Source organism: Bufo bufo, chromosome 6, assembly GCF_905171765.1.
Source record: "Bufo bufo chromosome 6, aBufBuf1.1, whole genome shotgun sequence".
NCBI lineage: Eukaryota > Metazoa > Chordata > Amphibia > Anura > Bufonidae > Bufo > Bufo bufo.
The window spans coordinates 150999339-151022610 of NC_053394.1; the positions used below are offsets into that span (position 1 = coordinate 150999339).

At 44.5% G+C, this 23272-nt stretch overlaps 1 protein-coding gene across 1 annotated transcript in view; it reads right to left on the bottom strand.

The window, feature by feature from the left end:
• LOC121003497 (opsin-5-like) overlaps nt 1-23272 on the bottom strand; it is an 83450-nt gene that overhangs the window by 52903 nt on the left and 7275 nt on the right. Inside the window, exons 2-3 of the mRNA XM_040435393.1 lie at nt 23045-23207; nt 2130-2257 (exon numbers count right to left, since the gene is read on the bottom strand). Of these exons, the coding sequence (XP_040291327.1) occupies nt 2130-2257; nt 23045-23207 (291 nt within the window). The remainder of the gene's footprint in view (nt 1-2129; nt 2258-23044; nt 23208-23272) is intronic.

A 23272-nucleotide genomic window follows, 5' to 3' on the forward strand; every position in this document is an offset into this window, starting at 1 on the left:
ATAACATCGTTGTAAGGGAAAATAATAGCATTCTGAATACAGAATGCAAAGTAAAATAGCGCTGGAGGGGTTAAAAAAAAATAAAAAAAATTTAACTCTCCTTAATCCACTTGCTCGCGTAGCCCGGCATCTCCTTGTGTCTCCTTTGTTGAAGGACCTATGGTGAGCATTAAATACAGTTACAGGACCTTTGATGACCATGATTCACCATGGTAAAAGATCATGTGACGTACCATGTGATGACCGGAGTGACGTCATCAAAGGTCCTTTACCCAGGTCCTAAAGAAAGAATACAGAAGCAGATGCCGGCTGCGCTATCAAGTGGACTAAGGTGAGTTAAACATTTTTTTTATTTTTTTTAACCCCTCCAGTGCTATTTTACTTTGCATTCTGTATTCAGAATGCTATTATTTTCCCTTATAACCATGTTATAAGGAAAAATAATATAATCTACAGAACATTGATCCCAAGCCCGAACTTCTGTGAAGAAGTTTGGGTTTGGGTACCAAACATGCACGATTTTTCTCACGCGAGTGCAAAACGCATTACAATGTTTTGCACTCGCGCGGAAAAATCGCGGGTGTTCCCGCAACGCACCCGCACATTTTCCCACAACGCCCGTGTGAAAGAGGCCTAACAGGTTAACTTTGTCTACATGATAAATGCCATTTGCTGAAGTGAGACAACTCCTTTAACTATGGGAAAGGTTCTGCAACCTTATAATAAACTTTCTGTTATTTTTTTTCACAGTTTTCAAGATCTCTGCTTGCTCTAAGCAAATAATATTATCCGGAGACTGAAAACCTGTCCTAACTAGATACTTCTGACAGCTGAGGGTTTGTTACAATTGTATCCAGTCTCAATGATGCTTTGTGATCTTAACAGCTGAGACACTAGTCTACACTGAAAAACTGTAGAGAGATTTCTGCCTCTGATGTATTTAGCTCACAGACTGTTGTTAGGCCTTGTTCACATTTCCGTTTTTCACTGACGCGGACCGTACATGTACCCATTGATTTGAATGTGTCTGTTCACATATCAGTATGTTGTTTTACTGATCGGGGATTCACGGAGACATGCCTTACTTTGATCCATGATGTGGACCAAACATGCCCATTGATGTCTTCAAGTCTGTGAAAATCACAGACACAACATGGATCGCATCGACGACTGATAGGAGATCCTCTGGAATATAATTCTCAGCTGAGCAGCATGTGTGGAATACAAGGAAGGTAAAAAACAGACACATAAACCAAACACAGATGCACACAGACATCTTCACAGATGCAACACGGACTGATTTTTTTCACGGACGTGAAACAGATAAGAAAATGTGAACGAGGCCTTAAGCCTCATTCACACGTGTTAGTGCTCAAATACGTGAGAAGATGGTCAGTGAGGCAATCATGAAGGATCCGTGTTGGGTCCGTTTTTTGCTGTCCGTGTCCCATCCGTGTTTCACTGACACTGAACAGCTGAAAAATAATTTTCAAAGCATCTCTTGGTTTTTACGGACCCATAGACTATAATGGACGTGATGGATCCGTGGAAATCACTGACCCACGGACCGTGCTAAAACACTGATGTCTGAATACACACATTAAGGGTCCATTCACACATCCGTTTGTGTTTTGCGGATCCGCGGATCCGCAAAACACGGACAGCGGCAATGTGCGTCCCGCATTTTGCGGACCGCACATTGCCGGCACTAAGAGAATATGCCTATTCTTGTCCGCTATTGCGGACAAGAATAGGACATGTTCTATTTTTTTCAGGATCGGAATTGCGGACCCGGAAGTGCGGGTCCGCAATTCCGGATCGGGGCCACACGTTGTGCGGCCCCATAGAAATGTATGGGTCCGCAATTCCGTTCCGCAAAATGTGGAATGGAATAGCGGATGTGTGAATGGAGCCTGAAATAAATGGGACGTGTGCTGTCCGTGGAGAACACGTACAGCACACGTCCGTGAAACACTGACGTGTGAATAAGGCTTTAGACTGGATACAAGGAATAGAAACAAGGGTAAGATTATTAATACATCTCGAACAATGGGAAGACATTGAAGTTGGCAGCGTACACATCTGATCTACCAACAGTACAAACTGATGAAACCTTTGCAGTCACCTACCATATTGGGGGTAACAGACCTTCATGCAGCAGATGGAGCTCAGAACTGTCAAATTCGTCAGGCTGCAGAGACCAAACAGAACTCCACAAAATGCATAATATTTGCAGGTCAGTCTGTCAAATAGCCACCTGAGGAGAGGAGGAAGCGTTGTAATTCTGTAGAATATGAGAAAAACAGTGAAGCAATTGTGGGGAGACCATCTGAATGACAGGTGCTGGCCTGTGGCCCCTGCTGATAGTAGCATAGGCGGTGTCAATATGTGGGCTGCTGGATTCGGTGCTCACTGGTTAGTACATTGCAGTTCTACTTGTGACCAGCAGGAGTCATGACTGTGCTGTATCTGTTATGTAGAACAGACCACACTAGCATGTATAATTCACATGTCGGTCACCATTAATTCACATTTTGACCACAGAGGTACAATACAGCAGCAAGCAGCCCCGCGATATTACATTGTGGGAAATGGAATTTTAAAATAAGTTCTGTGAACATATCTTAAAGGGCTTCTGTCACCCCACTAAACTCATATATTATTTTTTTTTGCGTACTTATAATATCCTATCCTGCCATATTGCCATACATTATGTTATTAATAATTTTTGTTCAGTAGATTTAGCAAAAAACGTACTTTTATGATATGCTAATTACCTTTCTACCCGCAAGTAGGGCGTCTACACAAAAAAATAAATAAAATGAGTTTAGTGGGTGACAGAAGCCCTTTAAAGGACAATGACAAACATTTGTAATCAGGGCCGTCTTTAACGCGGAGCAAAAAGGGCAGCTGCCCTGGACCCAGTTGCTGATGTGGGGGACTGCGGCAGGGCACAGGGAGATGAGCACTTCCATTGTGGAAGCGCTCATCTCCATAGTCATCTGTATCGCCGTCTTCAGGACAGCGATACAGATGGAAGTGCTGCGGCGGGGCAGAGGAGGAAGAGGCGTCTTCCTTCCCCGTTATTCTGATAGGCTGCAGGCCTGGTGCAATGACGTCATCACGCCGCCTGAGCCGTACAGCGCGGGACACAGACCGGAAGAGGCCTGCATCGCCTGATGGAGGTAAGTATAAGTGTTTATTTTTTTTATATGGTACTACTACTGGCACATGATTGGGGGGCATCTATGAGGGCACCTGTTACTGGCACATGATTGGGAGGCATCTATGGGGAACCTGTTACTGGCACATGATTGGGGGGCATCTATGGGGGCACTTGTTACTGGAACATGATTGGGGCACCTGTTACTGGCACATGATTGGGCGGCATCTATGGGGGCACTTGTTATTGGCACATGATTGGGGGCATCTATGGGGGTACTTGTTACTGGCACACGATTGGGGAGCATCTATGGGGGTACTTGTTACTGACACATTATTGGTGGGCATCTATGGGGGTACTTGTTACTGGCACATGGTTGGGGGGGAATCTATGGGGGCATTTGTTATTGGCACATGATTGGGGGCATCTATGGGGGCACATGATTGGGGGCATCTATGGGGGCACCTGTTACTGGCACATGATTGAGGGGCATCTATGGGGGCACTTGTTATTGGCACATGATTGGGGGCATCTATGGGGGTACTTGTTACTGGCACATGATAGGTGGGCATCTATGGGGGTACTTGTTACTGGCACATGATTTGGGGCACTTGTTATTGGCACATGATTGGGGGCATCTATGGGGGCACCTGTTACTGGCACATGATTAGGGGGCATCTATGGGGGCACTTGTTATTGGCACATGATTGGGGGCATCTATGGGGGTACTTGTTACTGGCACATGATTGGGGAGCATCTATGGGGGTACTTGTTACTGGCCCATGATTGGGGGCATCTATGGGTGCACTTGTTACTGGCACATTATTGGGGGAATCTATGGGGGCACATCTTACTGGCACATTATTGGGGCACTTTTTCGTGGCACATTATTGGGTGGCACTATGGGGGCACTTCTTACTGGCACATTATTGGGGGCACTAGGGGGCATCTACTGAGGCCACAAAAAAGGGGTATTTTATATGGGGGAAGGGGGAGAGGAACACTATGGGGGCTTCAACTGAGGCCACAAAGAAGGGTTATTTTATATGGGGGGCTCTGTATAGGGGTATTTTATACTGGGGCACATTATGGTGGGTACTGTGGGGAAGGGTAGAGAGGAGTACTATGGGCTCATCTATGGGGGGCACTAAGAAGGGATATTTTATGCAAATTATGGGGGACACTGAGGGCATCTACTGGGGCACTATATATGGGGCATTTTATACTGGTACATTATGGGGGCACTAGGAAGAAGGGGGAAGAGGAGCACTATGGGGCATTTACTGGGGGCACTATATAGGGGTATTTTATACTGGCACATTATGGGGGCACTATAGGGACATTAGCTCAACTGGGGGCATTAAAAGGGGGTATTTTCTGCACTGGCACATTATAAGGAGGATTATTACTACTGGGGGGCATTATGATGGGCTTTATTACTACTGGGGGTCTGTGGGCAACATAATTACTAGTATGGGCACTATGGGAGCATTATTACTTCTGGGGCACAGTGGGGACATGTTGGGGGCACTGTAGGAGCACTAATACTACCATGTGTGCTCTAGCAGAGAATTATTCCTATTGGTGGGACTTTTGGAAGCACTATTACTGTGGGGGCACCTTGGCACACTATGAGCTTACCACAATTATTTTTGGGGAATGGTATGTTTACACTATTAGTGTCAGGGGCACTTTTGCTGGGCGCAGTTATTTTAGGGTACTGTGTGCCAATAATTATTGAAGGGCACTATCTGCATGGTACTACTATTATCAGGGGGTTTATCTGTTTCTGCAGTATAGTATTGGGGAGCACAGCGGCACAGTATTGGGGGTGGTAGGATGATTTGTCCAGATGATGGGAGGATGATGGAAAAGTAGTAAACTAAGATTTTGTTTGTCAAACTGCAGAGACGAGAAAGGGCTGAAAAATTGTGGTCTGGTCTGAAGGTCTGAAAGGAGAAGATGAGGAAAGAGAACATCTACATCAAATATATAAACACACAGCCTTTTTTGGCTTATAATCACTCTTGTCCCAGACACTAAGGCCTCGCGTGTGAGGGCCGGATAGGATGCCGGTGCGTCGCAGGAAAATCGTGCGATTTTGCCTGCGAGTGGGGTGAGTTTTGTATGCGATTGTGTTGCGTTCTTCAGGTTTTTTCTGCGCGAGTGCAATGCATTTTGCACACGCATGAGAAAAAACTGAATGTGGTACCCAGAACCGAACCCGAACTTCTTCACTGAAGTTCGGCTTTGGGTTAGGTATTCTGTAGATTTTAATATTTTCCCTTATAACATGGTTATAAAGGAAAATAATAGCACTCTTAATACAGAATGCTAAGTAAATTAGGGATGGAGGGGTTAATATTTTTTTTATTAAACTCACCTCATCCACTTGTTCGCACTGCCCGGCTCGTCTTCTTTGATGACCTGGGAGGAAAAGGACCTTTAGTGACGTCACTGAGCTCATCACATGGTCCATCACCATGGTGATGGACCATGTGATGAGCTCAGTGACGTCACCAAAGTGTCACGGTAGGTAAGATGAGGGAAGGAAACAGAACACGGCAAAGCAAACAAAAAAACTGACTAGGCCCCAAATGCTAGGGAACAAAGGGGTCACCTCCTAGCAATCCCTAAAACACTTTCCCTAAGCTGCTATGCCCATGTGCATATCTCAATGGTAGATATGCACATGCCCACATACCTAAGACTATAACACACTGAACCAAACCCTCAGCTGTAGGGAAGAGGGAAAGAGGCACCCAGCTCCTTCAACAAACGAAGGAGCTAGCATCACCCTAGAGGCCTAGTCAAAACAGACACAGAAGGAAAAAGGGAGAATGACTTATCTAGAGATGTGTTAGAGCAGACCATCCACCAAACTTCCAGAGCTCACACAAAGCAGAACTATAACCCGCAAAGGCTATAGGGAGAGGGAGGAATAAATAGTCTCACCAATTACCTAAAGAGCAATGTAGTGTACGGGGACTGTAATACCCGTCACTACCAAAGTGTCACTTGGTGTGCTGTCGTCCCTCCTTAGTTATGGAGAAGTTGGTATATGTCAGTTTTATAAAATGTCATGTAATGCAATGTTATGTGTTTCCCTGTTACTGTGAAACTTGCATGTACAGGCCTGCTAGGGGTGTCATTCCAGCTTCTAGTCATTAGAGGGAGCTAGGGAGCCCTAGTTTATATAAGGCCCAGTCAGGGAAGTAGAAGACAGACGGAGTCTAGTGTCTGTAATCTACAGTTGGAGATTAGACAATGTCAGAGACAAGCCCAGGCCTGAAGCCTGCTGTCCAGGAGAAGATTCCCTCCTGAATTCCCATATGCAGAAACAGGAATATCTTAGCTAAAGAGCCTGAGGAAGCAGCTGAGAGAGACCGAGGCAAACTGCAGAGAAGCAAGAGGTACTAAAAATAACAGAGGAGGTACTTTCTAAAGCTATAGCCAAGGATATAAAGCCAGAACTAGGTTATTGGGCCTTGGTGAAGAATTGCTATGTTCAACACTCTGTAATCACCTTGCTAAATCTGTAATTGCCTGCATCAACCGTATTGCAAAATCGACTGTATGCCAAGGAACTGCGATTCCAATATTGTCTCTGCATGAAAACTACTAAAGTTGGAGTTCTGTTTTAATACCACGTGTTCCTCAATTTATTCCTGCTATCCGCAAACGGCGTGCCACCGTTTAATTGGCACTGGCGTCACGAACAATTTCTACCATCACCTGCCTATGCAGAGAGTCAGCCGTCTCAGGTTAGTGTCATTGCACTACTACACCCAGAAACTCTACTACACACAACTTGAGTACGCTGCACCTCTCTTTTGGCGTCACGAACAGGATACGCACGCTTTCCAGTGCAAGAAGCGTGAACTTTGTGCCTTATACAGTTGCCCTGTGACCAAAGTGACAAATTGCCTGTTTATTGAAAGTGGACTTTGTGGACTGAAAATCATACCCAAAGTGTACCCAAAACTTCTAAAAAGCACTGTGCAGTGTTGCGCTACCAAGAGGAAGAAAATCGCCACATTGGAGTGTGGTTTTGTGGACTTTTTACATTCCTGCTTGCTGTCAGTGAATAGACAGCGTTTCTTGCTAAAGATGGCCGCTGAGCTTGCTGAAATAGCTGCTGCGTCATCTTCATCCCGAAAAGGCGGGAAAAATTGGCGCCTTTCTGAGAAAATAGCGGGAAGGAGTTCAAGGTCAGGCGCCACTGCTTATCTGGACATTTGCATGTCTGCCAGCATGGACACCGCCTTCCATATACTGGAATACCTGGGGGGCGGCCTCCCAGTGCAATGGGAGGAGCTGGCTGATCTTATTGGCGCCACCCTTTCGCTCTCCAGAAAAGGATCGAGCATGTTGGAAAGTGAACAGAGTGTTGCTGCAATGTCCGCACCTGAAATTGCAAAGATGTCTAATGTTGGTGTAGAGCCAGAGGAGGCTCCACCGGCCTACTCTCCGGGACCGGAGCAACCCGCCTGCCGCCCAAGGGGGAAAGAACCCGAACCCTATTATGGCTCGTGGAGAGACTTTTTCCAACCATCTTTCAAATGGTCCTCCCTGATGGCGGAGATCCGAGAGGCCGCTATAAAGCGGAATACAAAGACCAAGATCTTCTATGAGGAACTAACTAAGACAATACATGAGAAGCATACGAACACCCAACCCCGCCTGGAAAGGAGAAAGGGAGTGGTGCTGTCATTTGACAAATCCCGTGGCTACGGGTTCATCCAGGACTATCTGACTGGCAGAGACCTCTATGTGAATCGAAGGTCTGTCAAAAGAGACTACCTCCCTTCTTACCAGCACAGCCTCCGTGAGGGAGAGGAAGTGGAGTACACCCCTGCCGAGAGCCTACGAGGCCCTTATGCGACTGCCGTGACCCGTCCCAAGCGAACATCTGAGGACTGGGAGGCAGAAGAAGAAGAAGACTACTCTGGCTGCGAGCGGGAACCTGAACGCTCTCCAGAGCCGGCCCATCACGCCTTCCAGGAGCGGAGCTCCTTCATTGGGCCTAACGTCTTCTGGCAGCCAACCGTGTTGGAGAAATGGGTGAGCCCCTATCCTTCCCCTGAGCTGCCTCGTCGGGAGAAGACCCTGCACGAGATGGGGAATTTAAAAGGACTTCAAAATACCTTCAAAAACATCCGGATGGGTCGGAGACCAGACACATCGCCAGAACCTGCAGAGGCCGAGTTCGCACCATCGGTGACTGTACCTGCGCCGGCGGCGCCAGCAGATGACAGCGACTCCGACACAGAGAGCATCGGTGAGCAGATTATCCGGCTGGAGGAGAAGTTGCGGGAGCTGCGCAAGATCGCGACTGCCAGGATCCAGACGCCGCCAAAGAAGGACGAGGTAAGGGTGCCTGTCTCCACCCGCAGACCACCTTCTGTTGCCACCGCTCCGTCAGTGCCCCAGACCGGACCCGCGATTGCTGTAAACTGCTGCACACAGCGCACCGGACCGCTTGCGGCGGCGGTACCCAGCACATTGCACCCTGCAGTGATCATGCCAGGACCGGCACGGTCCACCAGAGGGTTCACCCCTAGGCCTATGGGGCCAATACCTATTAGGGGCCCCTTTACCCTACAGCTGCCCCCTGACACTGTTATGTGGGCACACCCGTCTGTAGAAGAATACTACAGACGATACTTGCCAGCGGAGCCGAGTGGTTATGATATGCCACTGTAAATCAGCCTGCTAGGCCTTTGATTTATTGCACCAAAGAATTATGGTGTTTATCCTTCCAGGACAGGAGTCCTATGTTTCTGGTCCTTTGTTGCGGCTGCCAGTTTGTCCACGGCTCAGTGGTAGGTGTTGACCACTGAAATCACAAGGTCAGCAAGGCCAAGTTTGTGTTCAGGACCTCCTGCCTGTTTTTGTTACCCTACACCAAGTTGTGCCTGTTCCTTTAGTTGCACCTTTTACCCTTCACCCCCTTTTCAGGTTGATCAGGGGTCTTACAGCACTTGTCTTTGCTGTCCTTTTATTGTGCAACTTGATACTAAGGAACCGTGCCCGGAGACAGACTCAAAAGAACCTGAGCCTCTGAGATTTTTGCTCTTTTAAAGGAAATGTGCCCAGAGATGGACTCCACCGCATGAGAGCCTCTGTGATTTAATAGAAAAATAACCTGGGTACGGACTCATGTTTGTTTTTGAGCCTCCAAGAACTTTTATACTGTTTTATCTATTTTGCTGTTCTATCATGGACTTATTCATTGTCATGGACTATCCTGGTTATAATGTTACGCTGTGCCAGGTCAGCGCCCCCGTTCCATTCATTATCCTGAGAGAAGAGAACGACGCCCCTTGTCACTACCCTTCACCTTTGCCAATTGGACCTGATGTAAATGCAAATGCAGATGAATTACATGTTGGTATGCCTGCATGTCTCTATTTTCTATTTCAGGTAGAGATTCCAGTTGGGCGACCCATGATGGAGTACGAGGTCGTACTCAGCTTAAAGCAGTGGGGTATGTAGTGTACGGGGACTGTAATACCCGTCACTACCAAAGTGTCACTTGGTGTGCTGTCGTCCCTCCTTAGTTATGGAGAAGTTGGTATATGTCAGTTTTATAAAATGTCATGTAATGCAATGTTATGCGTTTCCCTGTTACTGTGAAACTTGCATGTACAGGCCTGCTAGGGGTGTCATTCCAGCTTCTAGTCATTAGAGGGAGCTAGGGAGCCCTAGTTTATATAAGGCCCAGTCAGAGAAGTAGAAGACAGACGGAGTCTAGTGTCTGTAATCTACAGTTGGAGATTAGACAATGTCAGAGACAAGCCCAGGCCTGAAGCCTGCTGTCCAGGAGAAGATTCCCTCCTGAATTCCCATATGCAGAAACAGGAATATCTTAGCTAAAGAGCCTGAGGAAGCAGCTGAGAGAGACCGAGGCAAACTGCAGAGAAGCAAGAGGTACTAAAAATAACAGAGGAGGTACTTTCTAAAGCTATAGCCAAGGATATAAAGCCAGAACTAGGTTATTGGGCCTTGGTGAAGAATTGCTATATTCCAGGATCAGACAAAAATAGAGTGCAAGCTCCTGTACTGCAAGTCCTGTGTTCAACACTCTGTAATCACCTTGCTAAATCTGTAATTGCCTGCATCAACCGTATTGCAAAATCGACTGTATGCCAAGGAACTGCGATTCCAATATTGTCTCTGCATGAAAACTACTAAAGTTGGAGTTCTGTTTTAATACCACGTGTTCCTCAATTTATTCCTGCTATCCGCAAACGGCGTGCCACCGTTTAATTGGCACTGGCGTCACGAACAATTTCTACCATCACCTGCCTATGCAGAGAGTCAGCCGTCTCAGGTTAGTGTCATTGCACTACTACACCCAGAAACTCTACTACACACAACTTGAGTACGCTGCAGCAACACCTCGGAGAAGGTGGGATTCTGCTCAAACCAACAACAAAACAAACTAACAGATCGATTCACATGCAGCAACTCTGACAGATCTCCTCAGAACACAAACAGGGCAGGGCGTGACAGTGCCCCCACTTTACGGGTGACCTCCGGACACCCAGGCCCAACTTTATCCGGGTGTGCCCTGTGAAAGGCATTCACAAGGCGGCTAGCATTAACATCGGTAGCCGGAACCCACATTCTTTCCTCGGGACCGTATCCCCTCCAATGCACCAGGTACTGAAGGGAACCCCGAAGAACACGTGAGTTGAGAATTCTAGAGATCTGAAACTCCAGATTACCATCAACCAAAACAGGAGGAAGAGGCAAAGGAGATGGTTCCGCAGATTCCACATATTTCTTCAACAAGGACCTGTGAAACACATTATGGATCTTCCAGGCCTGCGGAAGTTCCAGACGAAACGCCACCGGATTGACAATGGCCGAGATTTTGTAAGGGCCAATAAATTTTGGACCTAATTTCCAAGAGGGTACCTTCCGCCTAATGTTTTTAGTGGACAACCACACCAAATCACCCACACACAGGTCCGGACCAGTCATACGTCTCTTGTCAGCCATCCGTTTATATCTTTCAACCATTTTTTTCAAATTAACTTGAATCTTCCGCCAGATAGATGACAAAGAGGAAGAGAATCTCTCCTCTTCCGGTATCCCAGAATATTCGGTCCCAGAAAAAGTACTAAACTGAGGGTGAAAACCATATGCGCCAAAAAATGGTGACTTATCAGTTGACTCCTGCCTACAGTTATTCAAGGCAAACTCAGCTAAAGACAAGAACGAGGACCACTCATCCTGATTCTCAGCGACAAAACACCTCAAATAGGTCTCCAGGTTTTGGTTAGTGCGCTCAGTTTTACCATTCGACTGAGGATGAAAAGCCGAAGAGAAAGACAACTGAATACCCAGACGAGAACAAAACGCCCTCCAAAACCTGGAAACAAATTGTGGGGAAATGCCATGTAATTTCACAATGTTATCAATAAAAACCTGAGCGAGAGTTTTCGCATTGGGCAAACCGGATAATGGTACAAAGTGAGCCATCTTGCTGAAGAGGTCCACTACCACCAAAATCACAGTTTTCCTAGAGGAACTCGGCAAATCAGTAATGAAGTCCATGGACAAATGCGTCCTAGGACGAGATGGGATGGACAAAAGAAGAAGAGATCCTGATGGCCGAGTGTGAGCCACCTTCGCGCGTGCACAGGTCTCACAAGCTGCTACATAACCCTCAACACCTTTACGCAACCCTGGCCACCAGAATCTCCGGGAAATAAGATCTATAGTGGATCTACTTCCAGGATGTCCCGCAAGGACAGTATCATGATGTTCCTTGAACACCTTGTATCGCAGTTCAGAAGGAACAAACAACTTGCCTGGAGGACAAGAATCAGGTTCCTCCTTTTCAGCCCCCAACACTTCCATCTCCAGCTCGGGGTAAAGAGCGGAAACCACCACCCCATCAGCCAAAATCAAAGCTAAGTGACAACGCATCTGCTTTGACATTTTTAATTCCAGGGCGATAGCTGACCAAAAAATTGAACCTGGTAAAAAACAATGACCATCTAGCCTGCCTAGGATTTAAACGCTTTGCAGATTGCAGGTAAGCCAGATTCTTATGGTCAGTAAATACCGTAATCGGATGAGTAGCCACTTCTAGCCAATGACGCCACTCTTCAAAGGCCAATTTGATGGCCAACAACTCTCTATTCCCAACATCATAATTTCTTTTGGCGGCCGAGAGTTTCTTGGAGAAAAAAGCACACGGGCGCCATTTGCTAGGAGAGGGATCCTGCGACAAGACTGCTCCGACTCCCACTTCTGAAGCGTCAACCTCTACAATGAAGGGTTGAGACACATCAGGTTGCATCAGAATGGGAGCAGAAGCAAAACCTTTCTTAATAGCAGAAAAAGCCTGTAATGCCTCATCCGACCAGACAGAGAAGACAGTGCCCTTACTAGTCATATCTGTCAAAGGTTTGACAATGGTAGAATAATTCAGGATGAATTTTCTGTAGTAATTAGTAAATCCTAAAAACCGCATCAGAGCTTTCTGATTCTCCGGCCGGTCCCATTCCAGTACCGCGCTGACTTTTTTGGTATCCATATGAAAACTGGAGGCAGAAAACAAGTACCCCAAAAACGGCAGCTCCTGAACAGCAAACACACATTTTTCCAACTTAGCATACAATTTATTCTCCCGAAGGATCAATAACACTTGTCTCAAATGATCCTGATGAGTCTTCATATCGGGTGAGTAAATTAGTATGTCATCGAGGTAAATAACAGCGTACCTCCCCACCAAATGATGAAAATTTTTATTGATAAAGCGCTGAAAGACTGCTGGAGATTAGTTAAACCAAAGGGTATGACTAGGTTCTCGAAGTGACCCTTGGGGGTATTGAAGGCCGTTTTCCATGCATCTCCTTCCCTTATTCTGATCAGATTATAAGCTCCTCTTAAATCCAACTTAGAAAACACCTTGGCACCAACAATCTGATCAAATAGATCCGGAATCAAGGGAAGGGGATAAGGATCACGGACAGTAATGAGATTCAGTTCCCAGAAATCTAGGCACGGTCTAAGGGATCCGTCCTTCTTCTTTACGAAAAAGAAGCCAGCGGCCATAGGAGACTTAGATGGTCTATTATGTCCCTTTGCCAAACTCTCAGCATAGCTACTCTTTCGGGTTGAGAAAAATTATATAACTGAGATTTTGGCAATTTTGCTCCGGGGATAAGACTGACCGGACAATCATACTCTCGGAGAGGGGGCAACTCCTGAGCTCCACCCTCCGAGAATACAGCGGAAAGAAACTGAGGCAACACCTTAGTGGACACCCCGAAATAGAGGCACTAAGACAGTTGTTCATACAAAATTCACTCCAATTACTGATTTGTCTTATTTGCCAGTCAATGGTAGGGTTATGTTTTATCAACCATGGTAAACCCAGAACCATCGGAGCAGGCAAACTTTCATAACAAAACAAGAAATGAACTCAACATGAGAATCACCCACCCTTAAATGAATATCCTGAACAATATGAGTTAGACTGGTATCTCTTTGCTTAATGTGCTCGTTTTAAAACCATGACTCTGAAGAAATTGAAAATCAATAAGATTAACCCCTGCGCCACTGTCAACAAATACCTTTAACTCTAAATTTCCAGAGTCTAGCACCACCATGGCAGGAGGAATCGGGTACTACAGGTAGGATACGAATATGGGCATCTTTTAATCTCTCAGATAGCCCCTGACAGAACTGACTATGGAGTGCAGGATCATTCCACTCCGAGTCAGTCGCCCATCTTCTAAATTCAGCACAATATGACTCAGCAGTACGTTCTCCCTGGCACAAGCTGCGCAACTTAGATTCAGCCATAGATACCCGGTCTGGGTCATCATAAATCAGGCCCAGGGCTCCGAAAAATTCATCCACCGACCGGAGGGATTGTGAACTGGTCAGCAGAGAAAAAACCCAAGACTGAGCGTCACCTTTTCGCAGAGAAATAATAATCCCTACTCTTTGGTTTTCGTCTCTAGATGAAATCGGACTCAGACGAAAATACAATTTACAGGACTCCCTGAACCGAACAAAGTTATAACTTCCACCGGAAAACCTATCAGGGAGAGCGACCTTAGGTTCCAGGCAGACCTGGTTTCCAGCCAGACGCCAAAGTACTCTGACACCATGCAACCGAATTGCGGAGGTCAGCTACCTCCAAAGACAATCCCTGCATGCGATCAACCAAAGCATCAATAGCTTCCATTTTGCAAACAGCACGGGAACAAAATGACGGTATGGCGGGTTATAATGTCACGATAGGTAAGATGAGGGAAGGAAACAGAACACAGCAAAGCAAACAAAACAACTGACTAGGCCCCAAATGCTAGGGAACAAAGGGGTCACCTCCTAGCAATCCCTAAAACACTTTCCCTAAGCTGCTATGCCCATGTGCATATCTCGATAGTACAGGGTGGGCCATTTATATGGATACACCTTAATAAAATGGGAATGGTTGGTGATATTAACTTCCTGTTTGTGGCACATTAGTATATGTGAGGGGGGAAACTTTTCAAGATGGGTGGTGACCATGGCGGCCATTTTGAAGTCGGCCATTTTGAATCCAACTTTTGTTTTTTCAATAGGAAGAGGGTCATGTGACACATCAAACTTATTGGGAATTTCACACGAAAAACAATGGTGTGCTTGGTTTTAACGTAACTTTATTCTTTCATATAGAATTAAGAATGCTATTATGCTATATTAGGAATGCTATTATTTTCCCTTATAACCATGTTATAAGGGAAAATAATAATGATCCCGATCGTCACCTAGAAACCATGTGTGAAAATCACACCTCATCCGCACTTGCTTGCGGATGCTTGCGATTTTGACTCGGCCCCATTCACTTCTATGGGACCTGCGTTGCGTGAAAAACGCACAATATAGAGCAAGCTGCGATTTTCACGCAACGCACAAGTGATGAGTGAAAATCACCGCTCATGTGCACAGCCCCATAGAAATGAATGGGTCCGGATTCAGTGTGGGTGCAATACGTTCACCTCACGCATTGCACCCGCGCGGAAAACTCGCCCGTGTGAAAGGGTATGGCTTTTGAAATGCGCAGATGAAAAAGCAAAAAATAAATAAAAATGTATTAAAGTGGTTGTGCCAACATGAAAAATTTATTTTAACATAATTCTGCATGTTAGTTACTTTTTACAAACATGCTTCAGCTATGAGCTATCCTCTTTACTTCATTATAATGCCGCCCCCTGGTGTTTAATCCAACCTACTGAGCTGGATGATCATGGTTGCACGTGCTCATTTCCATCCTTGAACTGCCACCAGCCATATCTACTGTTATATAAAAGCCGTGGTAGTTACAGGAAATAGCTGCAGCAGAAAGGACATGTCCCTTGTGCTGTTATAGGGAGAGCTGCAGCAGAAAGGACATGCCCCCCGAGCTGTGATAGGGAGAGAGCTGCAGGAGAAAGGACACACCTCCTGAGCTGTCAGCTTGAAAAATTACTAGCAGAGCAATTAGAGCAATGAATGGAGTTATTGTACACACAGTAATCACTCAATATGTCTGCCTGATACCCGGATGAAGACAGAGTAGCTGGCGAAACATGTTGGGGGGCAGGTGTTAGGTTTTATACTCTGTATACCGTTATCAGTGCAAGCTATTACAGTAGTTCCAACACAATCTAACTGAGGATAGTGGTGCCTCACAAGAATCACATTAGGCCCTTTTCACACGGGCGAGTTTTCCTCGTGGGTGCAATGCGTGAGGTGAACGCATTGGACCCGCACTGAATACGGACCCATTCACTTCTATGGGGCTGTGCACATGAGCGGTGATTTTCACGCATCACTTGTGCGTTGCGTGAAAATCTCAGCGTGCTCTATATTGTGCGTTTATCACACAACGCAGGCCCCATAGAAATGAATGGGGCTGCGTGAAAATCGCAAGCATCCACAAGCAAGTGCGGATGCGGTGCGATTTTCACGCACGGTTGCTAGGAGACTATCGGGATGGAGACCCGATCATTACTACAGGGAGTGCAGAATTATTAGGCAAGTTGTATTTTTGAGGATTAATTTTATTATTGAACAACAACCATGTTCTCAATGAACCCAAAAAACTCATTAATATCAAAGCTGAATATTTTTGGAAGTAGTTTTTAGTTTGTTTTTAGTTTTAGCTATTTTAGGGGGATATCTGTGTGTGCAGGTGACTATTAAGTTGCCTAATAATTATGCACAGTAACAAAAAACAAATATATACCCATTTCAATTATTTATTTTTACCAGTGAAACCAATATAACATCTCAACATTCACAAATATACATTTCTGACATTCAAAAACAAAAACAAAGCAGTGACCAATATAGCCACCTTTCTTTGCAAGGACACTCAAAAGCCTGCCATCCATGGATTCTGTCAGTGTTTTGATCTGTTCACTATCAACATTGCGTGCAGCAGCAACCACAGCCTCCCAGACACTGTTCAGAGAGGTGTACTGTTTTCCCTCCTTGTAAATCTCACATTTGATGATGGACCACAGGTTCTCAATGGGGTTCAGACCAGGTGAACAAGGAGGCCATGTCATTAGATTTTCTTCTTTTATACCCTTTCTTGCCAGCCACGCTGTGGAGTACTTGGACGCTTGTGATGGAGCATTGTCCTGCATGAAAATCATGTTTTTCTTGAAGGATGCAGACTTCTTCCTGTACCACTGCTTGAAGAAGGTGTCTTCCAGAAACTGGCAGTAGGACTGGGAGTTGAGCTTGACTCCATCCTCAACCCGAAAAGCCCACAAGCTCATCTTTGATGATACCAGCCCAAACCAGTACTCCACCTGCACCTTGCTGGCGTCTGAGTCGGACTGGAGCTCTCTGCCCTTTACCAATCCAGCCACGGGCCCATCCATCTGGCCCATCAAGACTCACTCTCATTTCATCAGTCCATAAAACCTTAGAAAAATCAGTCTTGAGATATTTCTTGGCCCAGTCTTGACGTTTCAGCTTGTGTGTCTTGTTCAGTGGTGGTCGTCCAGTCTTGACGTTTCAGCTTGTGTGTCTTGTTCAGTGGTGGTCGTCTTTCAGCCTTTCTTACCTTGGCCATGTCTCTGAGTATTGCACACCTTGTGCTTTTGGGCACTCCAGTGATGTTGCAGCTCTGAAATATGGCCAAACTGGTGGCAAGTGGCATCTTGGCAGCTGCACGCTTGACTTTTCTCAGTTCATGGGCAGTTATTTTGCGCCTTGGTTTTTCCACACGCTTCTTGCGACCATGTTGACTATTTTGAATGAAACGCTTGATTGTTCGATGATCACGCTTCAGAAGCTTTGCAATTTTAAGAGTGCTGCATCCCTCTGCAAGATATCTCACTATTTTTGACTTTTCTGAGCCTGTCAAGTCCTTCTTTTGACCCATTTTGCCAAAGGAAAGGAAGTTGCCTAATAATTATGCACACCTAATATAGGGTGTTGATGTCATTAGACCACACCCCTTCTCATTACAGAGATGCACATCACCTAATATGCTTAATTGGTAGTAGGCTTTCGAGCCTATACAGCTTGGAGTAAGACAACATGCATAAAGAGGATGATGTGGTCAAAATACTCATTTGCCTAATAATTCTGCACGCAGTGTATTTTCCCTTATAACATGGTTATAAGGGAAAATAATAGCATTCTTAATACAGAATGCATAGTAGAATAGGGCTGGAGGGGTTAAAAAATAAATTAAAATAATATAACTCACCTTAATCCACTTGATCGCGCAGCCCGGCTTCTCTTCTGTCTTCTTCTTTGCTGTGCACAGGAAAAGGACCTGTGGTGACGTCACTGCGCTCATCACATGGTCCATCATATGATCTATCACCATGGTAAAAGATCATGTGATGGACCATGTGATGAGTGCAGTGACGTCATCAAAGGTCCTATTACTCAAAGAAGAAGACAGAAGAGAAGCCGGGTTGCGCTATTATTTTCCCTTATAACCATGTTATAAGGGAAAATAATAAAATCTACACAACACCTAACCCAAACCCGAACTTCTGTGAAGAAGTCCGGGTTCGGGTCTGGGTACCAAACATGCCGATTTTTCTCACGTGCGTGCAAAACGCATTACAATGTTTTGCACCCGCGCGGAAAAAACGCAAACATGGAACGCAATCGCAGTGAAAACTGACTTGTTTTAGTGTCAAAATCGCAGCATTTTCCCTGAACGTACCCTGAACCCATCCGGCTCCAATCCGCAATGCCCGTGTGAAAGGGGCCTTCTAGCAGTTTGTGACTAATTGCAACAATGTACTGTTTATACAATAATGAGGACAGCTAGTGTCCCTCAGGGAACGCAGTGCGGGGAGATGCACCCCCGCCTGTATCCGTGTAGGTGCTTCCCTGGATTACAGCACTCATAGGGTATCAGATAGTTTTAACCCTTTAAGTTTGCTCATGTTTTCAAATTATTTTAACAAATGGATTAAAGGTTACGTTTTAGTGTCTGGGACAAGAGAGATTATAAGCCAAATAAGGCTGTGTGTTTATATATATTGTAAATCCTTCCCAGGCAGGGTTCCCCTGTGTGCGATATTAAACATCTACATCAAAGAGAAGTCACTGGATGTAAGAGGTATGTGGCGCTGTATTACCCTGTATGTAGGGGTGGATGGAGGGGTTGTACATTGTAAAAAAATATAATTTGGATAAATACAATTTATTTGTGTCAGAAGTTGTGCTTTTTTAATTTTTAGAATAATGATACAGCCATTTTATTTGATACTTTCGTGCTGATTCTTTTTTTTTCTCTCTCTATATTAAAGGGATTCTGTCACCTCTTTTTACCCTATAGAGATGCGGACATGCACGGCTAGATTGCTGCTAGCATGTCCGCAATATACCTGTCCCATATCTCTGTGTGGTTTTATTGAGTGTAAAAAATGATTTTATATATATATATATATATCAGCCTGATAAGGAGCCCAAGGGGCTGTACTAACCGTTCTGGAGCCTAGCTATGCCCCCCTGTGAAGGAGCCCAGCACCGCCTGTATCCACGAATCTCCTTCTTGCTTACGAAGTCTGATCGCCGTAATCTTGCGGTGCGCGAGCTCACGCATGCGCAGTTCCTTCCCTGAGGTGATGCCAGCACAGGGAAGGAACACTATGCCAGCACTGCCCATGTGCGGGCATGGCCCTTCTGCATCCAGTGCATTAACAATGTGCAGAAATATTGAGTGATTACTGTGTGTACAATAACTCCATTCATTGCTCTAATTGCTCTGCTAGTAATTTTTCAAGCTGACAGCTCAGGAGGTGTGTCCTTTCTCCTGCAGCTCTCTCCCTATCACAGCTCGGGGGGCATGTCCTTTCTGCTGCAGCTCTCCCTATAACAGCACAAGGGACATGTCCTTTCTGCTGCAGCTATTCCCTGTAACTACCACAGCTTTTATATAACAGTAGATATGGCTGGTGGAAGTTCAAGGATGGAAATGAGCACGTGAAACCATGCTCATCCAGCTCAGTAGGTTGGATTAAACACCAGAGGGCGGCATTATAATGAAGTAAAGAGGATAGCTCACAGCTGAAGTGATGTTTGTAAAAAGTAACTAACATGCAGAATTATGTTAAAATAAATTTTAATGTTGGCACAACCACTTTAATACATTTTTATTTATTTTTTGTTGCTTTTTCATCTGCGCATTTCATTGTTTTTCTGGCAACATAGCCATATGAGGGCTTGTTTTTCTTGCCATAGAGTTGCATTTTTTAATGGTACCATTTTGGGGCACATCTGATGTATTGTGTAACTTTAAAAAAAATCTTTGTAGTTGACAGCATGAAAAAAAAAAAACAGCTATTCAGTCTTTTTTTTTTTTTTCTGGCATTCACCATGTGGTGTGTTCATTTTAGGCCTCATGCACACGACGGATAGGATGGGGACCCATTCATTTCAATGGGTCAGCAAAAAAATGCTGATAGTTCATCCGTTTGTGTTCCTTGTCCGTGTTTCCCTTCAGCAAAAAAAATTGTGCATGTCCTACTTTTTTCACATTTGCCGACAAGGATAGGCATTTATTACAAGGGATCTGTGAAAAAAACTGGATCCTCCAAAAAAAACGGATGCCGCATCCGTTTTTTTGCGGACGCACAATTTGCGGACGCAAAAAACAACTGTCATGTGCATGAGGCCTTATTCTGTGGATCAGTATGCCATTACCAAATGCATTTAGTTTTTATTTAAAGGGGTTTTCTAAAAACTTTTTAACTGATGACCTATCCACTGGATAGGTCATCAGTATCTGATTGGTGGGGATCCAACACTGGGACCCCCACCACTCAGCTGTTTGAGAAGGCACCGGCACTCCTGCAAGCACTGTGCCCTTTTCGCAGCTTACCAAGCAGATTGTATAGCAGCAGTGCTTGGTATTGCAGCTCAGCCCTATTCACTTGAATCGGGCTGAGCTGCGCCTAGGCCATATGACCGATAAACATGATGTCATATGGCCTAGGGAAAGCTGCAATAAGGCTGAGGTGCTTACAGGAGCGCCAGTGCCTTCTCAAACAGCTGATTGGCGGTGGTCCCGGGTGTCAGTTCCCCACCGATCCGATACTGACATATCCAGTTAAAAAGTCTCGTAAAATCCCTTTAATGTATTTTTTCTTTACTTTTACACAGTAAAATCTCTCTCTTAAGCCCTTCCCGGCTGCCATACGGCCTTATACGTGTTATCTGCACATACCCCGTGCAGATAGCACGTATTTAAATGTCATGGCAGCTCTTTAATTAATTTTTGCCCGCTTCACCAAAAAAAAAAAGCACTCAAAAAGCCATATATACAGCAAAATTGTACCAATAAAAATTACAGCCTATCCTGAAAAAAAAACAAGCTCTCACGCAGCTACATTGATGGAAAAATCAAAAAGTTATGGGCCTTCAATTTGGTGATGCAAAACAAATTTTTTTTTTTTGAAAAAGTGATTTTTATGATATAAAAGTGGTAGAACATGAATAAAACAATATAAATTTGGTATCGCCAGAACCATATCAACCCACAGAATACAACCATCTTATCAAATATACCACATGGAGAACCCCATAAAAACTAAAAATAAAAAACACTGGCAGAATTGCAATATCAGCCACTTCACCTCATAAAAAATTAAATAAAAAGCGATCAAAAAGTCATATGTACCCAAAAATGTTACCATTAAAAACTAAAGCTCACCCCGTAAAAACTTAGTCCCCACACAGCTCAGTCAACAAAAAATAAAAAAAGTTATGGCCCTTAAAATCTATTTCAGCAAATTTTATGTTAGAAAATGCAGATGCCACTCTTTTCCTTTTGACTTCTGCCGTCTGCTAATACAGCAATTTACAACCACATATGGGGTGTTATCGTATTCAGCAGAAAATGGGTAACAAATTATGGGGTGCATTTTCTCATGTTATCCCTTGTTAATGTGAACAAATTGGGCTTTTTGGTGAATTTTTCTTGTAAAAAATATAATTTTTCGTTTTTACAGCCATGTGTTTCTAAATATTATGAAATGCTTCTGAGGCAAAGTTGTCAGTAAACCCCTCAATGAGTTATTTGAGGGGTGTAGTTTCCAAAATGGAGTCACTTTTGGACGCTTTCTACTGTAGAGGTGCCTTATTGTGCCTTTAAATATGACACGACACTCAAAAGCTATTCCAGCAAATCTGCTCTCCAAAAATCCATATGTTGCTCCTTTCCTTCTGAACCCTGCTGTGTGCCCATAAGGCTACATGCACACGACCGTGCCGTTTTTTGCGGTCCGCAAACCGCGGATCCGCAAAAAACGGAAGCCGTCCGTGTGCCTTCCGCAATTTGCGGAACGGAACAGGCGGCCCATTGTAGACATGCCTATTCTTGTCCGCAAAACGGACAAGAATAGGACATGCTATATTTTTTTTGCGGGGCCACGGAACGGTGCAACGGATGCGGACAGCACACAGAGTGCTGTCCGAATCTTTTGTGGCCCTATTGAACTGAATGGGTCCGCATCCGAGCAGCAAAAACGGCGGCTCGGATGCGGACCCAAACAACGGCCGTGTGCATGAGGCCTAAATCTGTTTACGAACATGAATAGGGTGTTTCTTTAAACTGCAGAATCAGGGTAATAAATATTAAGGTTCATTTTGCTGTTAACACTTGATGTGTTATCGAACAAAAAAATTGGATTAAAATTAAAAATCTGCACAAAAACTGAAAATTGTCAATTTCACCTCCATTTTCCTTTAATTCTTGTGGGACACCTAAAGGGTTAACATAGTTTGTAAAACCAGTTTTAAGTAAGTTGAGGGGTGTAGTTTCTAAAATGCGGTCATTTATGGGTGGTTTCTATTATGTAAGGACCTCAAAGTGACTTCAGAACTGAATTGGTCCTTGAAAAAGCTGGTTTTGAAAATTTTATAGAAAAGTTGAAAAATTGCTTCTTAAATTCAAAGCCTTCTAACGTCCTAAAAAAATTAAATGTGATTTTCAAAATGATGCCAACATAAAGTAGACATATAGGGAATCTTAAGTAAAAACTATCTAATGAGGTATCACTATCTGATTTTAATGCGTAGAAATTTAAATTTAGAAAAAAAAAAATTTCCCAAAATTTTCAGTAAATTTGGGATTTTTTATAATATAAAGGTAAAATTTATTGACCCAAATTTACCCCTAACATTAAGTACGAGATGTCACGAGAAAACAATCTCAGAATGGCTTGGATAAATAAAAGCATTCCAAAGTTATTAGCGCATAAAGTGACACGTCATATTTGCAAAATCAAGCCTGGTCACGAAGGGGAAAAATGGCTTGGTCTTGAAAGGGTTAAAAATACAGATTTTTTAAATTTATTTATTTTTGTGTCGCTGTATTCAAAGACAAATAACACATCTTACCTGTGAGCAAACAGTGATGGGATGGCCAAAGGGAAGAGTGTCCCTGTCATGCACAGATCACTAATCGCAAGGTTTACAATGAAGAATTCAGCCGGCTTAAGCATGGAACGTTTCCGATAAGCCACCACCAGCAGCACCGAGTTCCCAGAGAGGGAGAAGAATCCTACAAAGAGGAGACATGGAAGAATCAACGAAATTCCTGCACCATCTTCATGAGTTGCATTTGCC